Source organism: Periplaneta americana, chromosome 11 (genome assembly GCF_040183065.1).
Source record: "Periplaneta americana isolate PAMFEO1 chromosome 11, P.americana_PAMFEO1_priV1, whole genome shotgun sequence".
Taxonomy (NCBI): Eukaryota; Metazoa; Arthropoda; class Insecta; order Blattodea; family Blattidae; genus Periplaneta; species Periplaneta americana.
The window spans coordinates 92,908,676-92,934,463 of NC_091127.1; the positions used below are offsets into that span (position 1 = coordinate 92,908,676).

The 25,788-nt window shown below is 35.2% G+C and overlaps 1 protein-coding gene across 8 annotated transcripts in view; it reads left to right on the top strand.

Moving 5' to 3' along the window:
- Positions 1-25,788, top strand: part of Vav (Vav guanine nucleotide exchange factor) — a 384,489-nt gene that overhangs the window by 86,884 nt on the left and 271,817 nt on the right. For 7 of the 8 annotated variants that reach the window (XR_011334865.1, XM_069839772.1, XM_069839777.1 and 4 more), the window contains 2 exons: positions 3,968-4,124; positions 19,180-19,353. Coding sequence is in view for 7 of the 8 variants with exons in the window: in XM_069839772.1 (XP_069695873.1) it covers positions 3,968-4,124; positions 19,180-19,353 (331 nt within the window). In the remaining variant the exon portion in view is untranslated. Of the gene's footprint in view, positions 1-3,967; positions 4,125-17,462; positions 17,587-19,179; positions 19,354-25,788 lie in introns of all 8 variants that reach the window. The other variant, XM_069839773.1, reaches the window with a different exon arrangement.

Below are 25,788 nucleotides of genomic sequence, written 5' to 3' on the forward strand. Positions count from 1 at the left end.
ATTCAGATGCTATATCATCATAGCAGTTGAAAAACCATCGTAAAATAGCCAATTAAAAATATATATGCCATTAGAAAAGTCCAGGAAAACAGAGAGGGATTGGAATTCAACGGGTTACATCAGCTGCTTGGTGATGTGAATGACACTGAAGCTTTTGTCATCCAGTCTGCTTTAAAAAACTGAAAGTTAGAATAATTTATAAAACAGTTATATTACTGGTTGTTCTGTATAGTTGTGGAACTTTAACTTTCACCTGGAGAGAGGAACAGAGGTTAAAGGTATTTGAGAATATGGTGCTTAGGAAAATATTTGATAATAAGAGGGATGAAGTTACAGAAGAATGGAGAGAGTTACACAATGCAGAACTGCAAGCATTGTATTCTTCACTTAACATAATTAGGACCATTAAATCCAGACGTTTGAGATGGACAGGACATGTAGCACATGTGGGTGAGTCCAGAAATGCATATAAAGTGTTAGTTGAAAGGCTTGAGGGAAAAAGACCTTTGGGAAGGACGAGACATAGATGGGACGATAATATTGAAATGGTTTTGAGAGAGGTGGGATATGATTCTAGGGAATGGATTACTGTTGCTCAGGATAGGGACCGATGAGGGCTTATGTGAGGGTGGCAATTAACCTGTGGATTCTTTAAAAGCCATTTTTAAGTTATTATTATTATTATTATTATTATTATTATTATTATTATTATTATTATTCCTGCATTACCACAATACTTAAAACAATGTCATATAACAACCTTGTGCTGTGCTAATGGAGTGCTGGTTGTTTCGTTCCGAAGTGTAATTATGTCACTACAATTTTATTCATTGTTTTGCGAAGAATATTCACTATAGAAATTTCAGATTTGTATTAAATATTCCTTTAACCTTCAGTAACATAATATATGGCAGTCAGAAAGAAAATACCATTATAATTCGGAGATATTTTAACTATGTAGTACCATGCAAAGTACAATGCCCACATATGTAATTACAACACAACTGATTGAATATTTTATAACATCATTAATAATTATTGTCTTAGAGAAATCAAATTGTAACTTTTTTTTTAAGCTTTATTTGAACACTAGCTGTACCCGCGCACTTCGCTGCACTTGTTATAAATAAATATCATTGACTTAAATCTGTTATATTTCCAAATACAGCTATGTTGTTGTTCGTTAAATAATTTATTATCAAATTATAAATCGTTTGCTCCTGAATTACTTTCAAAGTTGTATTTAGAACTATGAATGTAACTGTTATTACCATGCAATGGGTTATGGAGTTGTTCGATTAATTCTACTTTTAAGCTTGGTATTATGTTACACCTAACAGTGTCTGAAGTAGAATATATTTGTGAGAACTGAAGGTTGTTACTCTTAGCTGGAAGAAAGCTTTGTCACCAAATGATACAGTTTGAAATAAGGCATTGTACTGCCCTATATTATTTAAAACTTGTTGATAATGGATGTACTACTATAAGTACTTACCTAAGTTTTTAATTGGTTGTGAGGGCTCTTGAATATCAGGAAGAAAAACTTTTCCAGCAGTGCAACGTATTCAAGACTAATTTACAAACATGTTAAGTGAATTATTCTTGCAACGAAAACGAATGCTCCTTAGACCAAATAGCCGTATTTTAATTATGTAATTACTTCATAATTTCATCCGGTATGATGTTATGACTGAGGTACCTATGTTGTTAATTGTTTTTATTGTAACATTTGGCCGTAACTGACCGAATATGTAAGATCTCGCGCTCACAGGGGTGGAGTTTGGGATTTGAGATGGCCTACAAACCATAAGTCATGCTAAAGATGTTTCTTTGTTAATTATTTAATGTGGAGTATTGTGCACTACATAGAACTGTTACCTATTAAGTGTACATTACCGTAGCTCACCCAAATACGTAATTAAGCAATAAAATATGTACTGTTACTGAATAATTAATACTTAATATGTGCCGCGTGTATATTTGTAAAATTATTCCATCTCTGACTTTCATTCTTTCATAAAAAACGCAATGCAAATCAGACATCAAATTTCAGTACGGTACCTCCAAATATCATTAACTTTAACTGCAGTACATATAGCTAATTATTAGTTTCGACAATATACAAAAATTTGCTGTGTGTAAGGTTCTGTTTAGTACTATTTTATCTGCATTTGTGCCCAGTCATAGATTCACACATGAGCTTCTGTAATGACAGAAAGCCTACGTCCATCTAAAGGAACTACACTTTCCAATGATGAAAGAATTATTTAAATCTATTAAATAGTTTCCTGAGATTGCCTCATACAAACACACAAATACTCTCTCTTTATAATATAATAACATTTAGTATATTATAAACACATATCATATCATCCGTATATTAATTCGATTGTTGTCCAATGACACCAAGACCGCCTTAAATAAATGCAGACTCATTTGTTTCATCTTTATTACCCGTATTTTAATCTGACCTGGCCATTATATAAAAAGCATTGTTATTTTAAAACGGATATATCTCGCCATAATGGTAATGCAGAATTCCTGCACGGAAATATTATGTACTTCGATACATCATAGTAATATTAGTCCTATCAAAATTTTACATAGAATAAAACTTATCGCAAATCGTTTTTTAAGAAACTTTTGTTACCTATGTAATATTTTTCATAAAAATCAATAATAAGCGAGATATTTCGATTTATTTAATTTAGGCCTCCTTATAAGCCCCATTTTAAATAAAGTATTTTGAATGCTATATAGCCTATAATCTAAGTTACAACGAACTTAATTTATATTCCAATTTTCATATAAATAGGTTCAGCCATTATCGCGTGAAAAGGTAACAAACATCCAGACATGCAAACAAAAATTTCAGAAAAGCGATTTTCGGTTTCAGGATGACACCAATTATTTTTGGAAAATCGAAAATTACCAGAAAAATTTCGGCTACAGATTTATTATTAGTATAGATAATATACTTTACTATACTTTACTTTACTAAAGTATTTTGAATGCTGTATAGCCTATAATCTAAGTTACAACGAACTTAATTTATATTCCAATTTTCATATAAATCGGTTCAGCCATTATCGCGTGAAAAGGTAACAAACATCCAGACATGCAAACAAAAATTTCAAAAAAGCGATTTTCGGTTTCAGGATGACACCAATTATTTTTGGAAAATCGAAAATTACCAGAAAAATTTCGGCTACAGATTTATTATTAGTATAGATAATATCTTTACTTTTCTGTATATGTATTACGAAAAGTGAGCATAAAAATGTATATAAATGTAATTACATCAAGTTTGGAATTGGCCGGTTTTAGAACTGGAAGGTTGGATTGATGTCAGGACAGTGACTAATGTTATGTATGCCACTCTTTCATCAGTAATTTTATTGTTGGTAAATTTTTTTGGTTTATTTAAAGATGCGCGATTGTTATAAGTTTCATACATAAATTCTCAGAATAAAAGAAAAAAGTGTCATTAAGTCATTACTGTAGTTAAAAATAATATTGGTATTAATAATGATGTCAAAAATGGACATGAAATAATGAATGAAAAGTGCAAAAAAGATAAGGAAACACGAAACATACACGAACCTGCAATGGTTGTTTCTTTTAGCCTACCATATCTCACAGCATAAATTGAGTGTCCATTTAAATGTGTTAAAGTCTGAGTGCATGCAAATTTAACACGCATCCCAGTTTTCAAGATGACATTTTGTAAAAATAAATAAATAAATAAGATGCGTATTATAATCGCATAAATATGGTAAATTCGAATCTGCCTAAAATGCATTATAGAAATGTTTTAATACACATTATTCTGTTTATTTGTAATTATTTGGTAACATGAGCTCATGAAAATGGAATACCTGTCAACAACCAACCACCGGTACTTTAGTTATAAGTTGTCTTGTTTTGGTATGTATGCAGTGTGTATTGAACATATTTTGACTTTCAGCAATGGGGCTGTTGTACCTATTAGCCAGAGTATTAGTTGGGAATACAACGATCGTAGTTGGATGCAGTTTACAATCAAATGTCCACAATTTGAAGATAAAGAAGAAGAAATTTATGAAGACCTTTGTTATGTTACATTTTCTTCTTCCCCTCCAGAGGTACAGGGATTGTCTACAAGTTTGAGCTGCTGAGTTTTATTTTTGCATGTTTGTATTTTTATTTTACAGTGTAACTAATTGTTTGAACCTGTCAGGTTTCTAAATACAGCATGCTCATTTGTTGCTTATAGGCCTATTTTTACTTATATATAGGTGTGTAGAGAGCTTGGATATTCATTTTGCAAAATGACAAGAGGAACTGGTACCAGAAGTTAATCTACTATTAGTCAACAGTGTATGTGTGTCAGTTTCCAAGAAATGAAGTATTTGGAACCTATAGTGGCTAACTATAGCTAAGAAATTTCAGTAAATGATTTTATATTACAGTAATGATTTCTAGTCCTAATTAGTTTCTAACTATTACAGTATTAATTGTACATGTGTAATTTCTCCTACTACTGTTTTCTTTTTGTAAACATGTTACAGAAATACTACAAAATATAGTCAAGTTTTAACATGCAGAGTGTTTCTTGTTTAATGTTTGGGAATTGAAGGGTGTGTTCCTCACCTTATTCTAAGTTGACTTAATACACTTGTTTCCAAAGTCCTATGATTAGGGAATTATTTAAGCATGAAAACTGTCTTTAAATGCTTAAAAATATGAGGTTTCCAAAAGGCCATAACCATATACATATAGCCTATTCTTTATTTACATGTTATGAACATGGTAGATAGACTACATTAAAAAAAACATAAAGTAAATAAAATGATTGCTGTAAAGAAACCATAAAAATCAGTCCTGTCTTTCACTCTATTCTCTTCATTATGCTGTTGAGTAGGAGTTTAGAGAATTCGTAGTTAAGAGTAGACTATAGATCGTCTGGAAGCAGTATTGCAATATTTTTCCAGCACCACATCTGGTTTGCAGTACAACACGTAGTAACCCAGCTCATGTTAGCCACTGGGGAAGAATATATAACCCAGCTCATGTTAATTACTGGGGAAGAATGTAGTAACCCATAATCACACAATTAGTGCCAATTGTGTCCATTCATTTACTGTAAATCCTTACAGAAAGTGATGTTAAGTGTTGTGAAGATTTTCTTTAGCCCTTGTGTGGATGTTGTGGAAGTTGTCGATACCATTCTTTTTGTGAAGTAGCTTTGTCGATTGCCAAGACTATTTGCAGAAAATCTGGGCCCCATTTTAGGAACCAATAAGAAAATGCTAGCCTAGGAGCATAATATACTTCTGAAAGACACTGGACCCATTGGATATGGTATGGTCGCGACAGTGTCCTTTTAAAGTTCTGAGGACAGTCCAGTGCCATGTGCCAATCTTGCAACATATTTCACTATTATTGCTGCTGAGTCTTCATTCACAAGATTTAAAATTTGTTCCTTACCCTCCTTTGTATGTAGTCTTCTGGCTCCCTGTTTCCAAAACCTGCATTGTTAACACAAAGGTCGTCTATTATGAAATTTTTGCTGGTATAACTGGGCAGCTGCAGATGCATTTTGAATGGCTTCGGCATAAATTAATAACATATCTGAGTATTCACAGTAATTTATGGATCAAAAGTCCCTCCTATATCAGCATCAAAAACCTGTGCTACCCCCAAGACTTCACCTCAGCCTGTTTTTACTATTGCAAATGATAGATGAAATAAGTGGAATGTGGAGAGTTAGTGGAATGATAAAGGGAAACTGGAGTACCCTGAGAAAAACCACTGCATCTGCTTTGTCCACCACAAATTCCATCACAAATTGACTGGGGATGGAACTAGCACTTGAGTCACAGATGTGGCATTTATCAGTTGATAATGTTCTGTGTTGTTATTGAAGTAGAATTGTTGCAATATGGCTGTTTGGAGAGAAGAAAGTGGCAACTATCTTTCTGCCTATGTTCCAAGATCACTTTACCTTTACCAGAGGGTTGTTGCTTAGAACCCAATACAGTTGACTTTGACTCTGGGTCATACCTGTACAGTTGTCAAAAAAAAAAAGTAGCCGCACTCGTGAACAACTAATATTTTCTAAGTCCACTTTGGGTCACGGCGATGTTATATGATGCATGTCCTTGTAGAAGCAGTTCCGGAACTGTGGAATGATTCCGCATCTGCGTCTCATAGACCAGAGGTAGAGTGCTCGCTTAATGATTCAAAGGTTGTGAGTTCTGATCTTGTTCAAATTTTCATTTGATTTTTTTAATCGTTCTTTAGTGATATAAATAATATTCAAATTATCATTTATATTTTGTTATTGTTCTTTATCGATATAAATAATATTCAAGTTATTTATATTTTGTTATCATTCTTTTAGCAATATAAATAATATTCATGTTATAATTTTTTGTATTCTGTTATCGTTCTTTAGCGATATAAATGATATTCAAGTCGTTAGTTGTATTGTGTTATCGTTCTTTAGCGATATAAATAATATTCAAGTTGTCAAGGAAATCATTGGCTTACCGACAGGTGTACCGGTTGCAATTCTATATGCACCTCGAAATTTGAGAGGACTTGGAATTTTTAAAGCACAGTGGGAAGCTTTTCTCCAACATCTTAATGTTTGCAGATTATTAGTTAAAGAAGACAACCGTTATATTAATCAAACTAGGAACCTTCAAGCCGAAATTACTGACAGCCTTCGCCACTTACTAATTAATGTCAACGATATTGGAACCTTTAATCCACGTAACATCCGTAAACAACTTCGTGTTACATCTTATAATCAGTGGAGCACATTGCCTGGGAAAGGTAAAGGAATTACATTTTACTCTCACTGGAAAAAAAGGTAACACCTGGATTAGCAATAAGAAAGGTCTGTCTTGTGGCCAATGGACTGAGGCCATTAAAATGAGCACCAATGTTATCGCAGTTAGATCTCTCCCCAGTAGAAGCCTTAGCAATACCCATTGCAGGAGATGCAATGAGCATGAAATGTTACCCCACGTGCTAGGTTTCTGCCCTCAGGGCGAATTACTGGGAATTGACAGACATAACACAGTCCGCTCAATAATTGCTAACAGATTAAGGGAACATGGTGAATACGAAGTATATGAGGAAGTTGAATGTCTTTCTACGGAAGGATCGACACGGCGTGCTGACGTCATAATAATTGACTGGTCTCATTCTTGACCCCACTGTAAGGTTCGAAATTAATGAAGATCAACCAAAGCAGGTACATGAAGAGAAACGCGCTATTTACCTTCCATGCTGTGATGATCTCAGTCATAAATATAATATTCAAGATTGGAATGTTATTGGACTTATGTTTGGTGCGCGAGGAACAATTCCCAAATTTACATTGGAGATCCTGATAAGACTCTTCAGACAATTGCATCAACCATTTTAAAATCTTCATTGAACGTCATCAATCACATCTCTGTTCATCTTTATAATATTCAATCTATATTATTTATTTTCAATAAATTTTTATCGTTTTGATAGCTACCAAATCTTGCCGCAGAATATTCTTTTTTTAAAATTTTATTATGTATTTTTTTTAACGTTAATTTACATTTTCTTTTTTGTTCATTTGAATTTATTAGGATGTCGATATTTTAAATCCAAGATTTGGATGGCTATCATTTCGATGATATTCTCTCTATAGTATATTCTGTTATTGTTCTTTCACAATATAAATAATCTGTATTTTATGTAAGTAATTATTATAATATGAATAATCATTTTCTTTGTAAAATAGATTATTTTATTTAAATTAATTACATAATAGGCCTATCTTATCTTAATTAAATAAACCGATATTTATCATTTATATTCTGTTACCGCTCTTTACTGATAATGTATAAATAATATTCAAGTTATTTATATTCAGTTATCGTTCTTTAGCGAAATAAATAACATAAATTTAATATTAGCCTTGGAACAATACAGTTGCACAATACTGGTGTTAGTTTTTCTTTTTATATTATTACATTATACTATCTTGAAGCACAATAAAATGAAAAGAAGTGATGAGGAATTGAATCTGAGACGATGTTCTTCCAACTGAGTTACGAGGACACAAGCATAGAAATGTTTGCGGGAAAATTGGCCCAATCCCCCTCCAGGATTTTCTGATGATTTGTAGAAGCTAGTCCAGGATGCAGAGGGCAAAGGCTAATTGGGATTTCCCGGTCTCTGATTGGGTCAAAAATCCTGATAGAACTAATATTTAACCCTTGCGGTGAATTTTGGTGGAGTCCGGAGACCCCAATTAGTTAAATCCACTCTTCTAATCTCCACACTTGGGCACCTTGGGATCTAATAAGATGCAAAAGAGACAGTGGTGTGCGGAAAGCAACGGGAAGTTACTGCATTTATCCTTCCAAAGAAAAACTGCAAACATGAGCAAAGGAAGCTTTCAATAGAAAAGGGAGCATCTTCTGCAGACCTCTGGAAACAGAACTAAGGAAGAGATTGGTGAAATGCTTTGTATGGAGTGTGGCATTGTATGGGGAAGAAACATGGACATTACGACGAAATGAAGAGAAATGAATAGAAGCATTTGAAATGTGGATGTGGAGAAGGATGGAACGTGTGAAGTGGAGAGAGAGAATAAGAAATGAAGTTGTGTTGGAAAAAGTGGGTGAAGAAGGAATGATGCTGAAACTGATTAGAAAGAGAAAAAGGAATTGGTTGGGTCACTGGTTGAAAAGAATAATAGATGACATTAAGATATGTGGATCATATGCAGAGACTAAGAGGAAGGCAGAAAATAGGAAAGATTGGAGAATGCTGGTTTTGCAGTGAAAGACCTGCCCATGGGCAGAACACTTATGTATGTATGTCCAGGATGCCTGGAATGTCATGTCTGAGAACAGTCACTATTTGCAAAGATTAGTCGATTTCATGCCCACTCGACTGCAAGATGTAATCGAGATATGGGAAAGATAAACTAAATATTGAATCATAGCTTTTTGTTTTATTTTTTGAACGATTAATTGTTTGAATGTTTTAAGGCAGACGCCAGTAAGTTTGTTTTGTTTATGCCACGAAAGATATTTTTATTGAGAATAAAATCTTTTTTTCTTTCCATTTGCAGCCATAATGTCTTAATAAATAATGATAAAGTCATGGAATAATACATTCATGAACCTGATGTTAATTACTAAAATAATCATAAAAGAGATAGGAGTAATTAAGTATATTTTTTCTCTCTCTCTCTCTTAAAAACAAAACAAAAAAGAACATAAAAAGCACTAGGTTGTATTCGAATGCAGGACCTCATGAATACCAGGCCGTAATGCTACCATTACTCTGTAAAGCAACACACAGAATACTGTAATTATAGCTTTAGATCAGCGGTTCCCAAAGTGTGCTCCACGGAGCCCTTGGGGCTCCGCAAGTAAGTCTCAGGGGCTCCGACCGCTGATGACAAAAATTTCTGCTTCCATCTACTCTCTAGTGCGAAAAACGTAAGCTACTTCCATCAAGCGAAAAGTGCTTTCTCAGAAAGTAGTTTGATTTCTTATTGCTAGATAGAAGCAGCAATAATAGATCTACTATAGTCATCAGTAGGGAGCGGATTTTTATGTGCTAAAAAATTTAAATATATTTATTTTTTATGTGCTAAAAACACGAAAATATTTGCTAAAATAAAAAAATATATATGTTTTTAATATGACAAAAATACCTTACTTAGCTTGAAAAAAAAAGTTACTACGTACCAATCACACTTGAGTATCAGTTGCTAGTAGCTGTCCGAGAATTTCAGTGAACAACAAAGTTCATTTCCAAATTCTCTATCACAAATGCATGCCCATTATCTCTGAACAATGACGTATACTGTGAATACGATCTTTCCACATCACAGGACGTCAGACGAGCATATTTAAAGAGAGGAATGTCACAAACACCTACACCGTCAATTTCACCTACAGGCACACCCTCCAATACTTGAGCAACTTTACACATTTTTTTTTATATCCACTGTTTTGCCGTGAATGCACACGTGAAGCAGCAGCAATGTGCTTGTTTCCAGACAATGTTGCGTTACCTGAGAGCTCTGATCTGCACTTACTGATTTACCACATGGTTGGCAAAATAACATTTTTCCGTCGGTAGTAAAAATGTTTTTAAATTCATCTACATATTGCTGTAGACGCGATCTTAAACTCGATTTGATTTTAGGCATCTTAAGAGGCTAATATACACACGTCTTAATGTAAAAACATGTTTCTGGCTACTGACTGACAATGTCGGAGAAAAGCTTCCTATAGCGACGCCACCACGTCTACACTACACAGCTTATGCTTATGATCCGACAATGGGGAATCACAACAAGATGTATTTCCTCACTTCATAGGCATGAGCGAGAGGCGAGAGATTTGTTTAAATTAAATAATGTTTATACCGGAGCTCTTATCCGTTGTGTTTCACAAATAAAGCGGGAATGAAATCATCTTCAGCAACAATAAACATTCCTAAGTATGTATAGCAAAATCTCTCCTTCTTGTCCATGTCAATTTACTCTCATATAATAACACTTGATATGCTACCTAGCAGTTCTCAGAACTTGAGACGATACTATTACAAAAATGGATTACGGATACACCACACAGCCCATAGAAACACGAAGCAACCAAGAATTCTTAAAAAAAGATAACGTATTTCTGAGTGACATAATTGATTTAGTTTTAAAATATTTAAACGTTCTTGTAACAAAATTATTTAAGTAAAAAAATTCCAAGATTTATGTGTTTATAATAGTTTTCCTGAAAATATGTATTTACATATTTTTTTTGTGAAAATATGTGTTTTTATGTGAAATAAAATTCTGGTTTTAAACTTCAAACTTGACATTCGGAATTTTTAACTTTGTTAATTGTGTTTTATCACACGCAAGAAAAATATTTAATTACATAGGAATCCGCTCCTTAGTCATCAGTCATCAACCAGTGCTCAGTCAAAGGAGGATAACAGCTGTAACCTTACTTTCAAAGAAGATGGTGCGAAATCTTTGGGATTGAGTTCAGAATATGCTACACATGATCCTGCTTCAGAATTTACGATGCCTAGTGTAGAGGTACAGAAAAGGACGTAAAAAATGAAACTATTGTGATTCATATTTGGATATGGGATTCACTAAGTTTGCTGATGGACGTCGTCCACAGTGTGTGATATGTAACAAAGTTTTGCCCAATATTTCTATGCTCCCTGCCAAGCTTAGGCAGCATTTCGAAACTCATTCTGACTTCACAAATAAAACTGCATTCTATGCTCCCTGCCAAGCTTAGGCAGCATTTCGAAACTCATTCTGACTTCACAAGTAAAACTGCATTCTATGCTCCCTGCCAAGCTTAGGCAGCATTTCGAAACTCATGCTGACTTCACAAATAAAACTCCATTCTATGCTTCCTGTCAAGCTTAGGCAGCATTTCAAAAATCATCCTGACTTCACAAATAAAACTGCATTCTATGCTCCCTGCCAAGCTTAGGCAGCATTTCGAAACTCATTCTGACTTTACAAATAAAACTGCATTCTATGCTCCCTGCCAAGCTTAGGCAGCATTTCGAAACTCATGCTGACTTCACAAATAAAACTCCATTCTATGCTCCCTGTCAAGCTTAGGCAGCATTTCGAAAATCATGCTGACTTCACAAATAAAACTGCATTCTATGCTCCCTGCCAAGCTTAGGCAGCATTTCGAAACTCATTCTGACTTCACAAATAAAACTCCTTTCTATGCTCCCTGCCAAGCTTAGGCAGCATTTCGAAACTCATGCTGACTTCACAATAAAACTGCATTCTATGCTCCCTGTCAAGCTTAGGCAGCATTTCGAAACTCATCCTGACTTCACAAATAAAACTCCATTCTATGCTCCCTGCCAAGCTTAGGCAGCATTTCGAAACTCATCCTGACTTCACAATTAAAACTCCATTCTATGCTCCCTGTCAAGCTTAGGCAGCATTTCGAAACTCATCCTGACTTCACAAATAAAACTGCATTCTATGCTCCCTGCCAAGCTTAGGCAGCATTTCGAAACTCATCCTGACGTCACAAATAAAACTCCATTCTATGCTCCCTGCCAAGCTTAGGCAGCATTTCGAAACTCATTCTGACTTCACAAATAAAACTGCATTCTATGCTCCCTGTCAAGCTTAGGTAGCATTTCGAAACTCATTCTGACTTCACAAATAAAACTGTATTCTATGCTCCCTGCCAAGCTTAGGCAGCATTTCGAAACCCATCCTGACTTCACAAATAAAACTCCATTCTATGCTTCCTGCCAAGCTTAGGCAGCATTTCGAAACTCATTCTGACTTCACAAATAAAACTGCATTCTATGCTCCCTGTCAAGCTTAGGCAGCATTTCGAAACTCATTCTGACTTCACAAATAAAACTGTATTCTATGCTCCCTGCCAAGCTTAGGCAGCATTTCGAAACTCATCCTGACAAATAAAACTGCATTCTGTGCTCCCTGCCAAGCTTAGGCAGCATTTCGACACTCATCCTGACTTCACAAATAAAACTGCATTCTATGCTCCCTGCCAAGCTTAGGCAGCATTTCGAAACTCATGCTGACTTCACAAATAAAACTGCATTCTATGCTCCCTGTCAAGCTTAGGCAGCATTTCGAAACTCATTCTGACTTCACAAATAAAACTGCATTCTATGCTCCCTGCCAAGCTTAGGCAGCATTTCGAAACTCATGCTGACTTCACAAATAAAACTCCATTCTATGCTCCCTGTCAAGCTTAGGCAGCATTTCGAAACTCATCCTGACTTCACAAATAAAACTGCATTCTATGCTCCCTGCCAAGCTTAGGCAGCATTTCGACACTCATCCTGACTTCACAAATAAAACTGCATTCTATGCTCCCTGCCAAGCTTAGGCAGCATTTCGAAACTCATTCTGACTTCACAAATAAAACTGCATTCTATGCTCCCTGCCAAGCTTAGGCAGCATTTCGAAACTCATTCTGACTTCACAAATAAAACTCCTTTCTATGCTCCTTGCCAAGCTTAGGCAGCATTTCGAAACTCATCCTGACTTCACAAATAAAACTGCATTCTATGCTCCCTGCCAAGCTTAGGCAGGATTTCGAAACTCATTCTGACTTCACAAATAAAACTGTATTCTATGCTCCCTGCCAAGCTTAGGCAGCATTTCGAAACTCATCCTGACTTCACAAATAAAACTGCATTCTATGCTCCCTGCCAAGCTTAGGCAGCATTTCGACACTCATCCTGACTTCACAAATAAAACTGCATTCTATGCTCCCTGCCAAGCTTAGGTAGCATTTTGAAACTCATCCTGACTTTACAAATGAAACTGCAGATTACGTCAAAAGAAAATGTGACGAACTCCATGCAGTTCAGACAAAAATTTTATCTCATGTAAAGACAAATAACTATAAAGCACTGGAACCGTCGTATTTGGTTAGTCATGATCTGGGTCTTACTGGTAAACCTCACACCTTTGCCTGAATTCGTATAAAACCACTATTAGTGAAGGCAGTGAAGTGCATGGTGGACAAAAGAAGTGCAAAGTTGTTCTCCAGTGTGCCCTTATCAAATAACACTGTGCATAATGGGATCCAGGATCTATCACATAATGTTAAAAATATCATAATTTCCTGTATCAAAGAAACGCAATTTTTGCTACAACTTGACGAATCCACGGACGTTGCCGGATTAGCTGTGCTAATGACGTTTGTGCAGTACGAATTTTGAGATTCTTTTCATGAAGATATTTTGTTCTGCAAGCCATTGTCATCCTCTACAAGCGGTTCTGATTTTTTTTCCCTTGATAGATGTCTTCATTGAAAACTTGATACCGGTACCATGGTATTATTATGATGTACTTCGGTACATCATAATAATATTATGATATGCGTAAATAATCACTTCGTCATTCAAGACGGCGCTCATCCTGTCGGATCCCGGCCACTTAGCCACTCGTAATGAGTGCACCTCTGTACATAGTGCGTTGGACATTGTGCCACTGTCACATATTCTGTGACACAGTACATGAGGGTAGGTCACCAAAGGGAAAACTGAGAGATAGAACTTAAATTGAGCGGATTCGATCTTGCATCGGAACTGGAATCCGGTGTGGCTTAGTGGATAAAGTGTCAGCATATAGAGCTGAAAACCCGGGTTCGAGTCCTGGTGCCGGAGAGAATTTTTCTCTGTTCTATCCATCCTTCATCGATACCATGGAACAATTGCATTAATGGATGCACAGATGGCACAAAGACCGTGGTAGGTCCTGTTGCTGGCGGTGTTACAAGGATAAACAAAGTTTAAAAAAACTGCACAAGTAGTCATTGTGTACTACACCGACACACCCTCGCAATGAAAAAAAAAAAATATCATTGTTATTAAGGCATGTACTAGACATCGTCGTCTAAATTATCAACTTTGTTAAGGCACGACCTTTGCAGTGTAGGCTACTCAAAATTCTGTATGAAGATATGGGAAGTATACACAAGTCATTGTTATTAATTATTTATTACACATGATTGTCACTTGATAAGCGTTGTCTTGAGTTTTGAATGACCAAAAGAGTTTGCTAGCAGATTATTTGAATGACCAGGAATTGTTGTGCAAATTATGTTACTTAGCACACATTTCGTAAAAAATAACGAATTCAGCACAGCCATACAAGGGAAACAGAAGACTATATTCAATGCTAATGACAAAATTGCTGCACTGAAGAAAAAAATAACATTCTACATGGAAAGAGTCTAGAATAAGGATCTGACATGTTTCTCATTGACTTCAAACTTTACAGAAGAAAACAACATATTAATGAATAACTCATTCATAGCAATAACAAAAGAGTACCATGATAATTTGCTTCAAAATAATAATTCATACTTTCCAAGTGAAACTCAGGAATCGATTCGAAAGAAATATGAGCGGATTGTAGATCCATTGTCAGTGAATTCAAAACCAGCAGCCTTCACTGCGGCAGAATATGAGGTCCTTATAGACATGCCTTACAGCCACTGTCAGGCATCATTTAAAAGCAAACCACTTCCCGAATTTTGGGTTCAGTTACGGGAGGATCTTTCGATATTAAGATCAAAAGCTAAATTGCTCAAACTGCCTTTAGATACTACATACCTCTGTAAACGGCCTTTTCGAAGCACACGGCTATAAAAACATAATATCGAGATCATTTGGATACAGAAGACGATATGCGTCTTCAACTGACTTCTGTGACACCGGAAATTGACAAACTGTGTCGCAAGAAACAGTACTTTCTTCACATTAATTCGGGTGTAAATGTAACATTGTAACATTTTTACATACCTTAACTACCGGTACTACTTATAATTATCATTTTGTACTTTTAAATAATATTGTCTCCTGTTCTTTTTTACTATTATTTCCTTGTGTGTATATATATATATATATATATATATATATATATATACTTTCGTATACATATCGTGTGTATTATGCTTCATAGAACATATACAGACAGAACTAAACACTAAACATTTCTTGGGGCTCCACGAGAAACTTTTGCTTCAAAAAGGGCTCCGTGGCTGAAAAAGTTTGGGAACCGCTGCTTTAGATATTAGGTAACGTGGTCCAGCAACATGTAACATCGCCTGTCTCCAAATTGAAGCAAAGATACCTGAAGGGAACTTTGCTTCTAGAGAGTGGCCACTTTTTCTTTTCACAACTGTACATCTAGCTTTCGTCATCTTCGATTGTCATAGAAATGCCAAGGGTTCCCATTGTCGAAGTGGACCATTCTTGTACCATTCCACTCTTGCTACCTTTAATCTGTGAGGTGGTGAAAAACCATCAACAACGAAAGTCTCTCACACAAAGAAATTTAGGAAAGATTTCCTACACCTGCACCACCCTCAGACTTCTCTGCCTCCCTGTAGGTCACTTGTGAATCTTTACCAAATTTTCACTCAAGTGATATTTTCATGTGTGACACATTTTGCTTGGATGCCCTGAATGCTCCTCTTCTTTCAGGATTGTTCTTCCTCTCCGAAACTCGGTAAACCAGTAATAGATTGTTGTGCATGATTAGACAGAGTCCAGAAAGGTTCTGTGTAACCTTTCCAGGCATTCCTTTTAATTTAAACCACAGTTGTAATGGTAAATGTGGCATGAAAATGCTTTCTAGTCACCTACTTTGTAGCAGTACAAAATGTGAATATACAATAATAAACAAAACTTCATGGAGTTGGAAGGTGGATGCAGTGAGCTATCTCCATCTATTCTCACTAATCCAAACACGCTCTTTCTGTTTCCTCAACCAGATAGCTTCTATCCGTTATAGTTTCTTGGATTCTGGATTATTTAATAGTTACTCTCGTAATTTGTACTGGTAATAAATTGTTTCTGTGATTTGATTAAATTCTCAATCTTCCATTAAACTTATTGCATCACCTCTGCCTCATTTATTCACTTTTTCAGCTAAGGCATTTGCCAGCCGATTCGGAGTTTGCTCTGGTGTGGGTTTGTTTCCCATTTGGACTGATTACCTGGTTGGGTTTTTTCTGAGATTTTCCCCAATGTAAGTCAAATGTTAGATAATCTATGGCGAATTCTCGGTCTCATCTCGCTATCACCAATCCCATCGATGCTAAATAACTTTGTAATTGATACAGCATCATTAAATAACCAAGTAAAAAAATATATATATCTTTTTAGGCTTATGTCTATGTGAATGTAATGGGAGCCATAGCATCTAATATAATTGTTCCTAGTCCTCATGCCAACACTGTGTTTACATTTGCCTCATTAATAAAGCAGAGTTAAATGTAAACATAGCTCACTGAAGCAGGGTCAGACAGTGATGAAACGCCAAATAAAAAACATTTGGTAGCTGTAAATGCGCATGTAGTTGTGTGTACTTGCGTGCGTGTGCACGGAGGTGCACTCACATGGGTTTGTATATGTGTGTGATGAAGTGTAGCAATTGTTTTTGTTTTTCAGTACAAGAGAACAGTTCTTGCTGATTGTAATTTTTAAATCCATATAAGTTTACTCTTTTGTAACATGAGTAAGTCAATGGAAAGGATGTGATTGTGTTTTTATAGTGTGACTGTTATTCTGTGGTTTCATATTCCTGTTTTGATTCATTATTTTGAATATGAAAAGCTTAGTGTTTTGCTATTCGCACATTTACTTTTATTATTATTATTATTATTATTATTATTATTATTATTATTATTATTATTATTATTATTATTATTACTAGTATTAGTACTAGTTTTATTAGATGGTAAATTATTTTGAAATGTGAACAAATACATATTTAAATATGACACTATTGTAGCACTATTAAAACACAGTAGTTGTGTGAGGCTGGCAAGAGGCACTGCATGTTATTGCTGCAAGTCTGTTAATTGTTTGTTGCATGGCAAGTGTTAACTAAAGCTATTGTGTTGCGTGCGCATGTGTTATAGTGACAATGATGAGCCATCAAGTACACTTACTGAGAATGAAGAATATGGCAGTTACTATTCAAGTATCCGCAACGAGGAGATTTACCAGGATCTCTGTGCTATGGAGCGGCGTGCAGAGCCACAGGTGATGTAGTCATTAGAGCAGGAATTTTATGTAGTGCAGTATAACATTATGAATACAGTAACTGAAAAATTACAAAATCTTGTAACTTGGTATGTAGAAGTAAGATGTAGCTTAGTATGTAGAAATAAGATGATTTAAAAAATTTAAATAAATGAAAATCGAATATAAATAAATGCAGATATAAGTATAAAAGAAAAGATCGTCATAACTGTAACTAAAATGTAATGTTAAATTTGGTTGTCAAAAGTGATTTCCACCGAAATTCTAGAGCTTCCAATGCTTTACATTCTACATAGCAAGATGTTTTCTTCCTAATATTTCACTTTTTTTTTGTCACATCCAGATAATCAGGTGTAAATTTTAAAAAACCATGTCCTTAACATAATATATACCGGTATATAATTCTTGTGACTTGGAGCTACCAAAAGAAACTTAAAAAAATGTCGTAACACTGAAGGTGCTTATAATTGTTGGCGGTTTCAAATCTGGTAGGTACATTTTGCCTTTATCAATCAGTAGTAAAACAGAAAAGCCAACTTATTTAGGCTTATGTAGGTGGCATTGTAGTATTTTATTTGTATCAAATATGTAAAAATCTGTAACATTAAATTTTAATATACTCAAAACAAAATCCTAACTTGTAGGTTCGTGCTTTTTGTATCTCATATGAGAAGGAATACAATATGTAATTATGTAAAATTCGATCTCTCATTCATTATTAGCCTAATTACCAACTGCAATATAATCAACTTCAGAAGCTAACCATGAATTCCTATAATGTTACTAAGTACTCTACAGATAATTATGAAATGCAATTATAAGTAATTACACCTTTAATTGGAAGATCAATTGATTTTTCCTATTTATTCTAGAAGTAATGAAAATTAATGTGAAATAACTACTGAAGCTTTCCTGGCGACGTGATAATTCGAAATTTTCTCGGGCTTCCAGCCAGGTCATAAGTTGGTGATCCACTGACGTTTCGAGGATGTTCATCTTCCTCATCTTCAGGGTTAAATGATATCTGAGGGTACCCAGCTCCTTAATTTATAGTGCCAGAGGGAGGAGTCAGCCGAGGAGCTGTGCGCCGATTGGCTGTTATTAGTACGGACCACGGCGAGAACGCGGCCGACGTGTCATCTTGCTTTGTGCTTTTCGGCTGAATGGCCTTGGGTCTCACGGTGGGCTCGGCGGACGAGTTCTCATGTGTCCTCCGAGCCCACCGTGAGACCCAAGGTCATTCAGCCGAAAAGCACAAAGCAAGACGACATGTCGGCCGCGTTCTCGCCGCGGTCCGTACTAATAACAGCCAATCGGCGCACAGCTCCTCGGCTGACTCCTCCCTCTGGCACTATAAATTAAGGAGCTGGGTACCCTCAGATATCATTTAACCCTGAAGATGAGGAAGATGAACATCCTCGAAATGTCGGTGGATCACCAACTTATGACCTGGCTGGAAGCCCGAGAAAATTTCGAAAATTAATGTGTTTATTTGAGCAGTTTAATGAAGTTAGTATAAGATAATATATTTGCTGTACAAAAATTATATTTTTTTTCTTCTAATATAAAGCCTTAATTAACATTGTATTTCAGATCCCGTCCACAATAGCACACAGTTTCGAAAAGCGTGACTATGTTATCAAGGAACTCGTAGAAACAGAGAAAAACTATGTTGATGTGTTGACAACGTTACATAGATGTTTTATGAGGCCATTAAATAATTTGCTCAGGGAAGAAGATATGAAAGTAATCTTTGGCGGAATTAAGGTGAGTTTCGTATTTTTGAGGTTTGTAATTTTGAATAATAATAATAATAATAATAATAATAAAGGTATCCCCTTCATTTACCATGAAGGCACTTGGTGGGGCATGGATGTAGAGCCCCATGCTTTCTGTGACCTTGACACTAGAATGAGGTAGTGTGGTCGGCCCCGGGAAAGACCCAGTACTCAATTTTATAGGAGGCTGAGTGAACCTGGGGGCCGTTCTGGCAGTTTGACAACGAGAAAAATCCCGTCACCACCCAGGATCGAACCCCGGACCTTCCAGTCTGTAGCCAGCTGCTCTACCAACTGAGCTACCTGGCTGCCATAATAATAATAATAATAATAATACTAACAATAATAAATACTGATAGTTAATAAGTGACATACTATATGGGTGTAAAAAAATATATGTTACAAGGCTCGGTGGTACATAGATGGGTACCATGTGATCATATTTTGTTAATAAACCCATGTCCAGAAACGCTTTGTTTATGTGCTAGCGTTTCTAAAATATCGAGGAGGACATAGGCAGTACAGATCACAAAGGCTAGGAAAGAAGTAAAAAAGACAATTGAAATTGAAATTGCACCCATGTCCAGAGACCCATGCCCAATAGCCTGACTCCCTTGCTCGCCTGACCTAATACCATTGGATTTCTTTTTCTGGGGGTACACGAAAATCCTGGTATACGAGACTTTCATGGAGACACAACAAGATCTTGTGGCAGGAATTCAAGTAGCAGCTGGAGTCATCCGAGATATGCTGGGAATCTTTCCAAAAGTTAGACATGACATAACCAGGCAATGCACAAAATGTATCAAAGTTGGTGGCAGCCATTTGGAGCACCTTCTGTAGTTGATTAAAATGCTGTTTACTTAGTATTTCAATTGTCTTTTTTACTTCTTTTCTAACTTTTGTGATTCATATTGCCTATGTCCTCTTCCACATTTCAGAAGTGCTAGCAGGTAAACAAAGCATTTCTGGACATGGGTTTATTAACAAAATATGATCACATGGTACCCATCTACCTAACACTGAGCCTTGCAACATATACTTTTTTAAACTTTGTATGAGTTATCAGTAGAAAGTTGCGATAGTTTCATTAGTGATAGATGCTGATGCCACCAGCACAGTCTCATGAAGAAATCCCATATCGTCACTGTATCTCCAAAATCAACTATGTGCATTTAAACAGGATTTTTCAAGAGGAAGAAAAAAGCACCACTTTTAATTCCTTTGATTTTCAAAGCTACTTTTGGTATAATTTCAATTATTACATGATGAAATTATACCGAAAGTAGCTTTGAAAGTCAAGGGAATTAATAGTGATAATGGGTTTTCCTTTCTCCTGAAAAATCTGTTTAAATACAGATAGCAGGTTTTGAAAGTGCAGCAATGATATATTTTAATGAACTCATGCTGGGTAGTTGTTCACAATACTTATTATTAGATCTAAGGCTCAGTAGTCATTTCTTGTTCATGTCTAAATTCACATTTGTTAGTCATTTTTCTCACTTATTGCTTAATAATTACTGGTGTTGTAAATGTTCACAACTGTGTTCGTTTTATTTATTTATTATTATTATTATTATTATTATTATTAATATTATTATTATTATTATTATTATTATTATTATTATTATTATTATTATTATTATATGGACGACCTAGCAATTGTAAATTCTTTCAAGTATCTAGGCATAACATTACAGTCCACTGGATCATCCTTCAGAGTCCACATTAGAGAAAGAATAGCAGCCGCAATCGAGAACCTACTAAACTAGCACTACATACCACCATGACACCACAGTCTACTATATACAGTCGCGAAGCTCATTATGTACTAAAAATGCAAACATGGGTAGTTGCCCACCACTAGGATCGCTACTATCGCCTCATCATCGCAGATCTCTCTCCTAGTAGACGACAAAATATGTTACACTTTCGTTGTGTTCTTTTGGAAAAATTAACACCTTCCTTCCATTATTGAAATATTAAATGCATAAAGTTAATTTATTATTTTAATGAAGTATATTAAATTCCACCATAAACTTGAAGATACCTGCAAGAAATAGGTTAATATTATTTTTGTTTGTGCAAAACGAACTGAAATTTACTATAATCGCTTCACTCATTCAATATTATAGCAATAATTAACTATGAAATCAATAAATATTAATTTGCATTTCCCTTTACAACAATAATAATGGAAATATGAATTAATGGAGTAACTTACATGTACCGGTACTTGTAGTGTAGGCTTACGTAGTTAACAAAGTGGGATGAGGTTAAGCAATAATAATCACACCAGAATTGGAAATAAAACATGATCAATAAATTTTATTGTAACAGACTTTTTCTACGTTTCTAGTAAAGTAACAAATAAAAATAACAACAAAATTAACAGCTATGATTAAAAACATATCCTTTGAAAAAAAAAAGTAGGCCTAAGCAATAATAATCCCACCAGAATTGAAAATAAAACGTGATCAATAAATTTCATTAAAACAAACTTAATTTTTCTACGTCTCTAGTAAAATATTATTATTCCAATTATTGTATTTTAGCCATTAACATTTTCATTACAACCAATAACGAACATTTCACAAGCATCAATGTGAAATATGTAACGAGCTAGCACACGATGGAAATACGACACAGTCCAAAGTCGACCGTGGACAGTCTATTGTTTCTAGTTGCTAACCGCTTGGAGCGCTTTATCACGAGATTTGCAAAAAATCACCTCAAGCTTCGCGACTGTATATAGTAGACTGTGATGACACTATTTCGAGCTAAAATCGAACCGGTGCTAACATATGGCATAGAACTATTCTGGAACCACCTAATGATCTCTGATCTAACTAACATGGAAGGAGTCAAAGCAAGATTCCTAAATAGAATACTTGGAGTATCTAAGTGGACACCTTCGAGACTAGTATACGAGTAAGCTAGAGAACCATTCCTGAATGAAGAGCTTAGGATAAGAAGACAGCTGCCATCTACCCTCAAGAGATGGAACTGCTCAGGAAAAGACGAGCAAAGAAGAATGAAATTCCCCTGGATTTCTACGCAACAGATGCCATGATGAAATGTAGCTGAACAAGCCCAAACAACGACATGTGCAGCACCTTAACAAGATTAGCATCACATGGTTTTCACCATAAGCTATGTATAAGAAAAGGTTTCCACGAATCCTCACCGCAATGCGTGTGCAGCCTCTGTGACAGACTCTGTGATCAATACCACTTCAGCCAGTGCTTACAGAAAATAAAATCATTGATGGAATACAGCAAAGAACAATGACAATAAAGAGTGCAGAATCTTTACTCTTTGGAACTATACATGCACATTTGTGCACTTTTTACTTATTATTATTATTATTATTATTATTATTATTATTATTATTATTATTATTATTATTATCATTATCATCATCATCATCATCATCATCATCATCATCATCATCATCAGTAACTTCATTAATTACAAATATTTTATTACATGTGCAATACAATTATAACAGATTGTGCAGCAGCTATTTCAGTTTTAAAATGTGTATCTAGTTGAAAAAGAGGTTTTGTAACTATTGGATTGAATTTATTATTGTTATTATTACTACTATTATTGTATCATTTTCATTATCATCATCATCATCATCATCATAGTGTAACATACATAGCTAGTCACTTGAACGAATTTATATGTCCTGAATTTTTCCGTTATACTGATTTTTGTCATAATATTTTATTAAGTTATCATCTTTGCTTTTTTGATGCCTGAACGCATGTAGGTTCAGAATCCTTTCTGTTTTGATTGTGTACACACATACACAATACAACTCCATTCTGAACCTTAAATACACAAGCAACACCAAAGCAAAGCGGATGACTTAACTGTAAATGAGCACAAACGCTACTTAGGTGTAAATTTTTCTGACATTTTGCATATTCCATTCCCTAACCGTTTCAAATGTATATCATTTTACCTTTTAGGTGTGTTTCCAAATTGTATGCAATACGCTTTGTCAAATCTGGCAACCTTTTCATAAGGGAAGCTAAATTTATATTTATATAAGAAGAGGAGACACAATCAGAGAAGCAGAAAACTATACAAACATAGAAATGAACAAGATTACAACATGGGCGAAAGCAAATAAAATTAATTTTAATGAACAGAAGTCGAAAGTAATTCTCCTGACTCGAAGGAAAAGGAAAGAACAAAAAGAAGTAAACATTTACCAAAATAATAAACCACTAGCCCAAGCAAACACCTTGAAATACCTTGGAATCATATTCGACAATAAATTAACTTTCAGAGAACACATAAATCATATCACAGAAAAATGCACAAAACTAATATTTGCACTTTCCAAATCAGCGAAACTGAACTGGGGCCTGAAGCACGACGCACTAAAAACAATCTACAAAGGCGGAATTTTATCTCTCCTAACATACGGGGCGCCAGTGTGGATTAAAGCAATGGAAAGAATGTTATAAAGCTAAAATTACCAGAGTTCAAAGACTTATCAACATTAAAATTGCGAGAGCATACCGCACAGTATCAACTGAAGCACTTTGCGTAAACATTGGATTAACACCTATTATTATCAAGATAGATGAAATTGTGAAGCTGTACAAATACTTAAGACGGGATGGAAATGCAGAACAAATACTGGACAATAATATGGAAGCGAAATACTGGCCTCATCCAGCGAACTCAATAAGATTCAAGCCAGGAAGAAAAACACAAAATACATGTATATACTGACAGCAGCAAAAGCGAATAAGGAGTAGGATCAGGTATAGCCATATATGCGGGTAATGAAAAAAAAACAAGCCCAAATACAGACTGAATTAAAGATGTTCAAACAACCAGGCAGAACAGCTTGCAATCCTGAAAGCCTTAGAATATATCGAATCATTGGAAATAGAAGGAAGAACAATTGCAATATATATGGATAGCCGGATAACACTCGAAGCACTTAAAAATAGGAAAAATCACACTTATCTGATAGAAGAAATAAGGAACAAGGTGGTGACAATGGAGGAACAAGACTGGAGGATGCAATTCTGCTGGGTCAAGGCACACGTAGGGAACCAGGATAACCAACTTGCAAAGGAGACGGCAACAAGTAAGAACCTCAACGAGTGCTACAAGAGGATACCCAAAAGTGCTGTACTAAGTGAACTAAGTGAAGCCAAATGGCAAGTGACTGGAATGTAACTGAGAAAGGTGCAATCACAAAATCATTCTTTCCAAATATTGCAGACAGACTCAAACTGAAATTCAGTGTAACCCCTAACCTAACAGCAATGTTAACAGGACACGGCAAAACTGGAGCGTGCCTATAGATTTAAAATTATAAACAATCCAACATACCCATGTCAAATTAGCCACCAAACAGTAGTCCACTTATTGTTCGATTGCAAATTGTTAGATCAGGAAAGAGATGCTTTAATCGCAGCTGTATTATGGACTGAAAACTGGCCACCTAAAAAAAAAGATGACCTCGTAAAAAAAAATACTAAGAAACTTATACAATTTGTAAATAATATACCTTTTGAGACAGTTAATCAGTTGTAGGAAAAAAAAAAAACAAAACAAAAAATAGAATTGTAAATAAGAATGTAAAATATATTGTAGAAAATGTAAATAATTGTAAAACGAGTATCTTAAAAAAAAAAAAAAAAAAAAACAATTTTAGAATCTGCAGGAACATCACAGTCTTAACAGTAGATTGTAAACTATAAACTGTAGATAGCTGTAATTAATTGTGACCTCAGAACATTTTTATAGAGGGGGGGGGGGGGGGGGGAAGAGAAAATTGTGGAAACAAATTAATTCAAATCAGATTATAAATTTCAAATTGTAGGAAATATAAATGCACCATATATTTTGAGAGAAATAAGTGAATGGTAAAAACATTTTCAAATTAGATTGTAAACTTTGAATTATAGATGACTGTAAATAATTGTAATATTATAAGAGAGCTTAGTGCATGTAGTATTACTCAGTGTAATGGAACATGCCGTTCTCTCTCTCCCCCTCCCTCCCTCCCTCTCCCTCTCTCTCTCTCTCTCTCTTCCTCTTTCCCTCTCTCTCTCTCTCTCCGCCTCCATCCCTCCCACCCCCCCCTCTCTCATTTTCTTTCTTCCTCTTAGTTTCTAAATTTGATCCATATATGTATCTTATTGTTGACTGTCATCTGATATCTTCTTCTGCCTCGAAGTCTTCTCCCATCTCCCATTTAGGCCTACCATTCCTACCAGTGCATCCTTCAGTAGAAAATTTCTTCTTACCCAGAAACCAAATCAATTCCTTTTCTCTTCCTGATTAGTTTGAGCATCATTCTCTCTTCACCTACTCTTTCCAACACAGCTTCATTTCTTATTCTGTCTATCCATTTTACGCGTTTCATTCTTCTGCATATTCACTT